The 12,302-nt window shown below is 31.8% G+C and overlaps 1 protein-coding gene across 1 annotated transcript in view; it reads right to left on the bottom strand.

Moving 5' to 3' along the window:
* Positions 1-12,302, bottom strand: part of LOC129748716 (probable basic-leucine zipper transcription factor P) — a 52,668-nt gene that overhangs the window by 29,226 nt on the left and 11,140 nt on the right. The window contains exons 2-4 of the mRNA XM_055743407.1: positions 9,868-9,953; positions 3,154-3,196; positions 2,907-3,000 (exon numbers count right to left, since the gene is read on the bottom strand). Coding sequence (XP_055599382.1) covers positions 2,907-3,000; positions 3,154-3,196; positions 9,868-9,953 — 223 coding nt within the window. The remainder of the gene's footprint in view (positions 1-2,906; positions 3,001-3,153; positions 3,197-9,867; positions 9,954-12,302) is intronic.

The following is a 12,302-nucleotide window of genomic DNA, read 5'->3' as shown; positions in this document are numbered from 1 at the left end:
CGATTCAAATGCAAATCATACCAATATCACGGCTAGCCGTCTGGTCCATCAAGCTCCATCGGAAAGTCCAAGAAATTCACTTTTGATGACCTTGATGCAATTCTAATTTTTTGGATTTAGTGTTCTTAGAATTTCCAAGGCGTTCACACGGCACCAAGTACTTATGGTCAAAATCATCCAGCACACCTGAACTAATCCCGGATATTCGAAAATGAGCATAAATTAAGTTTAATTGCAAGATAGTGCTGCCATCTATGACTTGAAACTAGAGAAGTAGTGTTTGACTATTTAAAAACATTAGTATTATTGAATTTCAAGCCTGGTTTTTGGATTCAAATTCAGCCTCAAATCTATGTTTCACCATTTTGCATCATACTAATGAATTTAATGAAGAAATCAAGCAGTTTGATCAAGTGTTTTAGCTCAAATATCAAATTCCTTAACGCTAAACGCTTCTCTTAAAACCACATTTTAAAACCTTCGAAAACCTTTGGAATTCTAGAAAACTGCTTAAAATGCAGTTACCTATTCAAATAATTCGTAGAAGCATTATTATTCACTTTTACACAGTAAATTTTTAGCAATAAACTTGTTTTTTCCGAAAATCACATGTAGTATTATTCTTATTTCGCACCCTTTTTTTATCATATTTTTGGTTCTCAACGCCAATTGCTACGTCCAAAAAAAAGTAAACTTATGCTTGATTTATCCGTTAAACGATTCAAAACAAACTGTAGAAGAAAGTTTTGGAGATTTACAATCATAAATATTTTAATAAGCAAAACAAATAGAGGTACTATTCTTATTTCGTTCACTGAATTATTAGTAATTATTTCTTTGATAATTCTTAAAGGAGTAAACGACCCATTTAATTTGTGTTTTCAAGCAAAAATTGCTACATAAAATGGACTACAAAAAAGGCTAAATTTTTTTGCAGAATATTTGGCGATGTAGACAGTACTTTTAAGAACTTTTTAAAGTTCAATTCTAATTTTTCATGTAGCAGTTTATTATAAAAAAAATCATTTGAAATATGTTTGATGAAAAAGTTCTAACTTCAAATATCTCATAACATAAAAATTAAAAACAATCGGCTTTTAATCAAATGTTTTTAAGTAGTAAAACGCAAAAAAAGAAATTTCGGGGAAATAACCCTGGCGCAAACTCGACACACAATAAAAAAAACTTATTTACTTTGTGTCCTTTTTTTCTTAGAAAAATTGCAAGATTTCGATAGAAATGTCGGAAATAAATCCAGATTGTAACTCGGAATAAAGAGTTTAGGGCGTTGACGTTCATGGCAAAGAGATGCATAGATTTGCACCTGGAAATAGGTTAAGTTAGCTTCTTGACTTTTTTTCTTATAGTAAGTAGTCTGAAGTGCAAGTGAAGAAAATCAAGCGTTATTGATTCATAGCAAGGCCATGTTTAAAAATAGATTCCCGCCGCCGGCGTCCGGCAAGCTAGTCGATAATCTGTAATAATGAACAAGTTTTCCTAGGCCCTTCAACTCTTCCAAGCCTCGGAACGGGTGTAAAACTCCACGGGAGTTGAAAAAATTACCAGCCTTAGGCTAGTCATCTGATTTGATGTTGATTTTTACCAACTTGCAAATTGATTTTGTTTCTCTTTGATACGCAGCAAACTTGACCATTGACCAATAACCGATAGCATCGATAGTAAAAAATGAAATGCTTGATAGTGTCTATATGAAATATTTTAAATTTAATTTTTATTTGAACTTTTTCAATGCTCTGTTTAACTAAATAAGTTTTAAATGTGTACTTAACATATTTCATGATTATGACAGTTTTTTTGTAAGTGAATCTCGGGAAAATCTTTATAAGAAAAATCAAAACCCCATACCGGATTATGCGCCCTGATCACTGGGAAAAGAAATCTATTTTCAGCGCAGGGAACATGGTTTCTAATTAGGGCACCATCATCGGCGCCTTGTGCTCATTGGAATATTGATATAGATAAGTACAGATGTTGATCGGTGATTCAGTAAAGAAAATCACTAGGTACTTGTAAGGTAGCCTTTAGCAGGGTGGCGGCAAAAAATTTACTTGTCATTAAACTCTCCGTGGTCGGATCCGCTGAACTGGATTTAAAAGTCACTCTTACTACACGATTAAACCACATATTGGTAGAAAATGATGAAGATCGAGGACAGTTGGGTCAAGTGGATTACTTTTTCAAACATATGTACCCCTATGAGTTTTGATGTTGTTATGATATTTAAAAGTAAGAATTTGATTTTTTTTATATATTTTCTAGATTTCTTTAGAAATATTAAATTGTCGATGTTCGCCCATCTTCCGCAGAGGTGTTAAGTAGACATCCAAGAAACGGATAACTGCACTGAAGGACGATCTCTGCTGGACGATGGCTAGCTCCAGACCAGTTTCAAAACTCGTGAAACCTGTTTTGAGATTTTGCGATATTATGTTGTTGTTTTATTATCATTGTTGTAATATTTGTTTTCGTTTCGAAACCAGTCATCTGGTCATTCGCTTGTTGATGGTCTGTTTATTCAACCCGAACTTGGTCGTGTTAAAAAAAAACCGGGAGGGGAAATCCCCCCATTCAAGAGTGGTTTTAATTAACATGTTCAAACCATATTGTATGGCTAAAGACACCTCGGGACGAGATTGTGGGATGAAGTTTGGTTACTGTTTGGCTTATTTGTTAAAACAACTTGTTCTGATATAATCTTCAGGGCCATAAAAGACGGATGACGAAATAAACGCGAAATAAGTGCAGAATTCCCGAAAAATAAAAAAAAAAACACATTTGAAGAGGAAACAATTTTTTAAGTCCTCTAATCAAATGAAATCTTTATGATGAACAGTAATACAATTTTGTCAAAAGTTTGTATAAAAACAAATTATCGAAGTACTTACCCAGTACTAGTGATGGAAACACCCTGGAAGTTACCCTGGGTTCCGGCGGGGATGTTAGGGAACTGTGGAACTTGGAAGGGGAATCCGAAATTCACTGCAATTTGAAGATAAAAGCAAACCGTAAGCTAAAATTATGGCAATATTGACATCTTCGTGAAACTTAAAATTATCCAACAGTTAAGTATGTTTCTGAAAGTAATGACAAATGGAATGGCAATATAATTTAACTCAATGAATTTTCTCTTACCTCCTCCTAGCTGCGCTGATCGTCTTACTCGGTGAAAAGAGGGCTGTTGAATGAAATAATAGGATAAAAAAGTTACTAAGTAGAAGCCTGAATGAAAATTCTAATCGTAAAAAATATTACAAAAAACCTGAAATTTGATAACGTGGATTGATGCAATTTAAAAAATTTAAAATATCTCTCACACTGCTTCTGAGTTTAAAAACTGTTTTGCTGTTTTAGAAATCAAGTTTTACATTTTAGTAAAAACGGAATTATTGAAATCTTTCATTTTTCATCCCGTTTCAAGAGATAAATTATTAACCCTCCAAAGCTGTTCGGGTCAATATGACCCGAAGCGCACATTTCAAACCTCTTTATCATCATTCCAATATACTGATGAACTGGTAATTTTGACAGACCAAGTATGTTCTATGAAAATAATGATCAAATTAACGACAAAAAATTAAAATTTGGGTTTTGAAAATCGGTTCATTGGGAAATGAAATACAGCTAAGCAAAGCCAAAATTGGTGTCCGTTTTTTAAAGTAGGATTTTTTTCTACCGGAAGATCTGAGCTAGCGGTCAAAACTTTCATTGGAACCCTACATATCTATACATTGTCGGATAGATGGATTCTTGACGATTTCAAACATCATTGAATCACTCAAATACAGAAAAGCTGTCAGAAGTTATGAGTATTTTAAAAATAAAATTGATTTTTCGGACTTTTTACTTTCTGAACAAGTTTCTGATAACCTGGTAAAACATATCGACTTTATTTTGAGATGTTGAGTAATTAGAATAAATTACCTACACAATGAACATAATATCATTAAAATCGATTAACATTTACAGCCAGGAGAACCAAATCAAACAACAACTCAAATTTCCCCGGAACGGATATTTAGCGAACGGCTTTGGAAGGTTAAGGCAGGAAGCTTTCAGCCTAGTCCACCTGAAAATAGCAGTTACTGAACCTCCGAAGAAATTTTAAAGACACAAATTGATCCCATGTGAATCCAAAACATTCACTTCTGCTAAATTATTGAAACATGGACTTCTAATTTAGAATTTAAAACGCACTCGTAAAACTTAAATGCATTCCCAAACTTTTCTTGGATAATTTCAACAGTCACCCGAGACCCAAGATGTTTCAAACAAGGTTTGCTCCTTGGAAAAAGGCATGAATTTGATCAAGTCCAACAATTCCTAAACTTGATTTAAAATGTTATCAGTAAAATTTATTGAAAGTTCATATTTGTTCACAATTTATTACAATTCATACTAATTCAATTCAAGTTCAAAACCATTGCACAATGGGGAAAAAAGTTTATAAACCGCGAAGAAATCCAATATCTTCCCTCCTACACGAACTAAATCTATAAAAATTAACTTTAATTTAGTATAATGTCCAGAAAATCGATTCGACATAGTCTCAGACGCCACGACAGCTTACGAATGGAGATTTAGCTCCTTTTTAACCCCTAGTTCCCCTATTTTTTGAAGAAAATCCAGAAAACCACCAATAAGGACAACAAAATTTTGACAAAAATTGACCTACTTTGTGTGTTTTTTTTTTCTTTCAGAGGAATCAAATTAAGACTGTTTCAGCCACCAAACCAAAGCTTCGGAAAATGAAGTTATGGTTTATTTTACTTTCGATTCTCCTATATTTTTCAATTCATTTTGAAAAAAGTATGTTAGGACTTGACAATTTTGAATGAAATGAGACCTTGTGTGTGTACTTTGTGTGATTTTTTCCGAGGAATCAAATGAAAGCTATTTGAGCCACCGTATGGGGAATATGCCCTGTTATGCGCCACCTAAGCGAATTGCTGATTTTCTATGTATTCCACGTACAAATTGTGTTAAAAATGGGTGTAATCGTTGAAGAAAAGTGTTTTCTACCAATACCTTCGATTTTTTATTACTTAAATTGCTATAGTTTCTTCAAAAACTTGATTTTTAAAAACCATATTCAAAGCCACAGAACAAAACTGGGTTGCAAATACACGCCGTTGTGTATTCAATACGCGCCTAGCAGCCGAACACACCCGAGAGCAATCGAAGACCGAAAACACACCAATACTCACAGACACTTTGACTGAAAAGAAAATCAAAATGGACTAATCAAAATTAAAAAAAAAATGAAAAATAGATTTTTTGGGCTGAATTAACGCTCAAAATAAGGTTTTAGACTTTTTGTTCATTTTGAATGAAAATTAGCCTTTTTGAAAAATTAATGCTATTTTCAGCCTACTACGATTGGCGCGTTATTACGAGCGCATGGGCCGTGATAGAACATACCCATAAAAAGCATACCTTAGCGAGTTCAGTATGATTTTTTAATAGGTTAAAATCATAATTTAGATTCTCCTCTATCGATGTGTCAGAAAATATTGTCTTATTCGTTTTTCTCTGCTTGGTGACACCTTATTGAAAGTGTTTTAAAATTTAGATCGAAATGAAGAATAACCTAAATTGTGAAATTATCACGACACAGGGGCATATTAAGGAAAAATTCATACTTGCCATGACCAATCACAGCATTTAAAACGAATTGGTAATATTTTGCAGGCTTAAAATGTTACAGATTCTTCAAAACAAGGGTGGCGCGTATTAGCCACATGGGGCGTATATGAACTTTTCCCCTACGCATCGGGAAATGGATTTACGGCTTTTTTAACCCTGATTCCCCTACATTTTTAAATATTTGAGAAAAAACAAATTTAACATTTTAAACCAAATGGGACTCATCTTTTTTCCTAGGAATCAAGTGGAGGCTGTTTCAACGACCGCACTCTTCTAATTTGGCGTTAAGGCTGATTTTACCCTCGATTTCCCTATATTTAAAAAAAAAATTCAGAAAAAGCATGTTCGGAGTTAAGAATTAGGATCCAAATCAGACTTGTCTTGTGAAATTTTATTTCGAGGAATCGAATTAAGACTGTTTGAGCCACCGCACGCTTCAGAATATGGAGTTATGGCTGTTTTTACCCTTAATTCTCCTACATTTTACAAAATAACTAAGCCTTAACTCCATTTGCCAAAGCGTCCGGTGGCTCAACTAGCCTTAATTTGATCCATCTAAAAAAATCACACATGATAAGTCGTAGTTGGTTTGAAATTTTCAAGTCCGAACATGCATTTTTCTGAAATACTTGGAAACTGTAGGAGAATCACTAGATAGTTATTACTTGTCCAAAATTGTTCTGTGCAAACTAGCTTTTTTCTGAATTTATTGAAAAATGTTGGGAAATTGAGTGTAAAAAAGCCATCATTCCATTTTCCGATGCGTGCGGTGACTGAAAAAGCCTCTTTTCGGTTCCTCGGAAAAATCACGCATGAAAGGTCTTTTCCAGTCCGAACATGTTTTTTTTCTGAATTAATTTAAAAATGTAGGGGAGTTGGGGCTAAAACAGCCATAGCTCCATTTTCCAAAGCGTGCAGTGGCTCAAACAGCCTTCATTCGATTCCTCAGAAAAAAAATTACACTGGATGATTATCATTTGCTCCAGAGTTTTCCAGTCCGAATAAGCTTTTTCTGAACTATACTTTTAAAAAATGTTGGGAAATTGAGGATAAACAGCCATTACTTCAGTTTCCAATGCGTCCGGTGGCTCAAACAACCTTCATTTCCCGGAAAAAATCACGCAAGATAAGTCCCATTTTTTTAGAAATTTTCAAGTCCGATTCCAAGTCTAAGTCATGCTCGTTTTGAATTCATTGAAAAATGAAGGGGAATCAAGAGTAAAACAGCCATGACTCCATTTTCCAATGCATGCTGTGGCTCAAACAGCCTTCACTCGATTCCTTAGAAAAAAAATCGTACTGAATAGGTTTCATTTGCTCTAGAACTTTCCAGTTCGAACAAGCTTTTTTTGAACTATATTAAAAATATTGAGAAACTGAGGGTAAAACGACCATAACTCCATTTCCCAATGCATGCTGTGGCTCAAATAGCCTTCATTCGATTACTCGGAAAACATCATACTAGAAAGGTCTCATTTGTTCAAAATTTTCCAGTCCGACCATGTTTTTTTATAAATTGATAAATGGAGGGGAATTGAGGGTAAAAACAGTCATAGCCTTAATTTGATTCCTCGGAAAAAATATCACTAGATAGGTCTATTTTTATCAAAAATTATAGAGAATTTGATTTCGAACATTTCATCAAAACATTTCAAAAATCAAAAACTTTATTTGTTAAAATGATATTTCTGAAAATTAATTTGAAAATTTAGCAGTGTTGCCAGATTATATTCATGACAAACAGAATGTTCTGTTTAAGGCGCTTTAACTATTTTCTCGGTACTCCTATCGGTTTGTAGACTTCAGCAAAGTTGTAGCCAAAGAATTTTCCTGTAAAGTTGATATATTGAAAATTTATTTGCATCGCGCGAGACCAAAATATTTAAAAAAAAAAACAAAGTGACAGTCTCCGAATAATTTTTGCGATTTTCCATACAAAACTTCAAATCAAATCCCGGGTACCTTAATCTAATCAAAAAGGAAGGTTTCTAGACTTCAGGCATTTTGAAGTTATGAAAAAGTTGCAATTCCCTATGTATACGTTCTTCGTACTCCGTACTACTAAAGTTACAATAAGATTTTTATTCAGTTAAGCGTTCTTCGAGCACGTTCAACCAATGCAATGTAAAAAACTTTGATTTGAAAAAATATTGGTTAAGTTGCTTCCAAATGATTCTAGAACGTAATTTTTCGAAAGAATATTAGTTAAATTGCCTTTTATCATACACCACCTTTTTTGACCTAATTATACAATTATACCAAAGTATACAATGACGGAAGTTTTCTTGAGTTTACAATTTTTTTAAATAAAATTTAAATATATTTGTAAATGCATAAACGTTTTTTACACAATATGAAGTCCGCCGTTTACATGTAGGACTTGAATATATTACTTTCAAATAACATATTAATTTGCGAGAATCGTGGAAAATGACCGTGTTTATGACAAAAAAAACGGTGTAAGAAGTGATTTAAGAAAAATTGAGCAAAATCAATCCGCGTTTGTGTACTGTCTATAAATAACTTTGGCTGATGGTATACGTATAAGTTTGTCAATTTAATTAAGCTTTTTTCAAAAGTTTCTCAAATATCCCGCTTTTTTCGGCTGTGTCCCGCTTTTTAGTCGTGAAATGTCCCGCTTTTTTCTGAAAGCATCTATCTGGCAAGCCTAGTTTATCCTCTTATTCAGTATTCTAGATAAGTGTTTTCTTCGAGACGAATTTCTAGAAAAAAACCGAATTAATACACTTGACAGTGGATTGCAACCTTTCCTTGTCATTTTTGTAATTTTTGTCATTTTTGTAATTTTTGTAATTTTTGTAATTTTTGTAATTTTTGTAATTTCTGTAATTTTTGTAATTTTTGTAATTTTTGTAATTTTTGTAATTTTTGTAATTTTTGTAATTTTTGTAATTTTTGTAATTTTTGTAATTTTTGTAATTTTTGTAATTTTTGTAATTTTTGTAATTTTTGTAATTTTTGTAATTTTTGTAATTTTTGTAATTTTTGTAATTTTTGTAATTTTTGTAATTTTTGTAATTTTTGTAATTTTTGTAATTTTTGTAATTTTTGTAATTTTTGTAATTTTTGTAATTTTTGTAATTTTTGTAATTTTTGTAATTTTTGTAATTTTTGTAATTTTTGTAATTTTTGTAATTTTTGTAATTTTTGTAATTTTTGTAATTTTTGTAATTTTTGTAATTTTTGTAATTTTTGTAATTTTTGTAATTTTTGTAATTTTTGTAATTTTTGTAATTTTTGTAATTTTTGTAATTTTTGTAATTTTTGTAATTTTTGTTATTTTTGTAATTTTTGTAATTTTTGTAATTTTTGTCATTTTTGTAACTTTTGTAATTTTTGTAATTTTTGTAATTTTTGTAATTTTTAATTTTTGTAATTTTTGTCATTTTTGTCATTTTTGTCATTTTTGTCATTTTTGTCATTTTTGTCATTTTTGTCATTTTTGTCATTTTAGTCATTTTTGTCATTTTTGTCATTTTTGTCATTTTTGTCATTTTTGTCATTTTTGTCATTTTTGTCATTTTTGTCATTTTTGTCATTTTTGTCATTTTTGTCATTTTTGTCATTTTTGTCATTTTTGTCATTTTTGTCATTTTTGTCATTTTTGTCATTTTTGTCATTTTTGTCATTTTTGTCATTTTTGTCATTTTTGTCATTTTTGTCATTTTTGTCATTTTTGTCATTTTTGTCATTTTTGTCATTTTTGTCATTTTTGTCATTTTTGTCATTTTTGTCATTTTTGTCATTTTTGTCATTTTTGTCATTTTTGTCATTTTTGTCATTTTTGTCATTTTTGTCATTTTTGTCATTTTTGTCATTTTTGTCAAATTTGTCAATTTTGTCATTTTTGTCATTTTTGTCATTTTTGTCCTTTTTTTCATTTTTGTTATTTTTGTCATTTTTGTCATTTTTATCATTTTTGTCATTTTTGTCATTTTTTTCACGGATGAGACCTCTTTTACAAAGCAAATAAACAGTTAGCTCTAACTTTATAGGGCATGGGGAAAAATCTTTAAAAGAATAATTCGAATTAGTTTTCTCTTCGACGTTTGTTGATGATTTATCATTGAACCTCAAAAATCTGAATAGTTAACCTTGAAAATTTATACAATCCTTAACATTTTAATGAATTTTATCCAACAGATTCGAAGAATAATATGATTTCAATAACCAAATATTTACCGGCAGGTTGTCGATGTAGGTGAGGGGTGTTTTGTAGCCATTCTCGTCGAGTTTGTAGAATGCCTTAGGAATGTAGAAACCGTACTCTGTGGGGAAAAAAATAAGACAAAAAAATATTCAGTTTATTTTTACCAATAAAATGTGATCTTTTGGAATTTTGTTGAGTTTAATCAAACTAACGTACCTATTGGTTACTTGAAATTAAAAGTTAATAAGTTCTGATTCCAGCGAAATAAATAATAAGCTACTAACATTCTATTTCCACCGATATTAAAGTGCAACAAATTCTCTAGCATCAAGATAAGTGTCTAATGGTTGTCAAGTCGTAACCCTAGAGATCAAAACAATCATGTCAGCCCATTTTAAAATTAAACCATCCTAATTATATCTTCCAGGCAATTCAATTCACCCATCAACAATACCAACTGACTGCTAATTTCATGCTTTTTCTCGTCTTTTCAAAATGAAGACCTACAATGATTTGCCGAAAGAAAATTCACCGAACCTGTTCCATTCACCCACAAAGCGTACAAAAAACATACAGTCAAATAATTCTTCTGGCCTAATTTATAGCTGATTAACTCTGCATTCCCGAGCAGTTTGCGGATTGCTCAAATTAGGCGTCTTGCTTTTATTTTGTTTGAGCATTTCATGTGAAATGGAGAACCATCTCAATGTCCGGGCACGCTCAGTGATGCGTTTCTACTTCTAAAAATGCGTATCGCACATCTTACCCTGCCATGCCACACCATGACCGATTGTAGAATCAGCAAAGCAACAGCATCGTGGTTGGTTATGAATAATTCAGCGCGGCGAATTGTCTAGATTTTTATTCCTGTGCCGACTCCCCAGACGAAATGCGGCGTGTCGTCGGCGGCGTCAAGTCATTAAATCTGCACGTTTGAAAGTACGCGTCCAGCCCATTTGTGATCGGTGTCACCTGAAGTGTTTAACTTGAAGCTTTCCTCTGGTGAAGTTTCGTTGAACTTGGGACTACTTATCTTTTGGAATAACCGGTAAACATTCTTCAGATTCGTGAAGTGAATATTGAATGAACATTTTAAGTTATAACATTTACGAGACAAAATTTTCTCCAACTTAGGTGGGATACGCTTCATTTTAACTGGTTCTAGAATAAATGACATCGTTTTTTTATTTGGTGTACAAAATATTAAAAAATATTGTATAAGTAAAAGAGATGAAATAAAACAAACAAAAGTCTATCCGAACAACGCTTCTAAATTTGGTTTAAATACAAGTCAATACAAAATCACATGCGTGGCTCAGTAGAACAAGTTCCGATGGTTACTACTCTATGACTGATCGAGGCCATCAATTTCGTTCTGAGGTCAAATGATACAAAACTGATGCTCTATCTTTAAACATCAATAACGGCGCCGGCCACGTCCTAGTAGTCAAAATTGACAATTGCTAAACAATAGCTAAAGGTGATTATGACTAAAACACATTTGAAGTCAATCGTATAAACTTGATTTCCATCTTAATATCTCTAATAGATGTTGCTCACATAATTCAAACGATATTCGAAGTGATGTTCTAAATCATATTGATGTAGCAATTTAAAAACGTATAAAAAGTAAAAAGGTCAAATATTTGGGAAAAAAATCAGAAATAAAGTGAAATGAAAAAATATAGTGAATTGAACCATTGGAGAAATCCAGTCCAAGTAGAATGTTTTACCATTTTTTTTCATTAGAAATGGAGAGAACAGCATCACATATTTGAGTGTTTTATTAATTTTTTCAGCAATTTCGATTGAAAGATTCATGCAACGACTTCCCGTATTTGATCAGAAACATTAGGATTTAACTTGTGCCCTGTTCATAATTTAATCATAAGTTTTGAACATTTGAATAAGGGAAAATTGAAGAGGAATTAAGAAATTCTAAACAAGTTGTTGAATAAGTTAATCAATAATTAGGTTCGATACAAGAAAAAAATTAAACCGAAAAAGAATCAATTTTGTAATTGAACCGATTGAATTTATAATTGGAATCAGCTATTTCGTAGCTTGTCAAACGAACAGCTGATTTCTTATTGTTTACAATTTTTTTAAGCAACTCATGGTTCGCTGAATTACAAAAACATTAGGCGTGTTCCATAACTGCGCAGTATCTAAATGGGATTGACACCAAAATTTTATGGAAGTCAAACAATATGTGCCACAAAAACTGTTTTTTCAAGGTAGATATGATTTTTTATTGACTCATCGTATTTGAAAATGGTGAAAAATATGGAATTTGTACTAGAAACGAATATCTATTATGTTGAAGAAAATATTTCTCTTTCGAAAAATCATTGAACAAATCTAATCTTCAACGTTCTAAATTGAAATCAACTGTGATGTTATGATTTTTCAAAACAAACAACATAAACAAAGCGGACCAGCATCAGTCTCCGGAAATGTGGCACAA

Source organism: Uranotaenia lowii, chromosome 2 (genome assembly GCF_029784155.1).
Source record: "Uranotaenia lowii strain MFRU-FL chromosome 2, ASM2978415v1, whole genome shotgun sequence".
Taxonomy (NCBI): domain Eukaryota; kingdom Metazoa; phylum Arthropoda; class Insecta; order Diptera; family Culicidae; genus Uranotaenia; species Uranotaenia lowii.
Note: the sequence above shows the minus strand (reverse complement) of the source record. Positions and strands in the feature narration are given on the sequence as shown.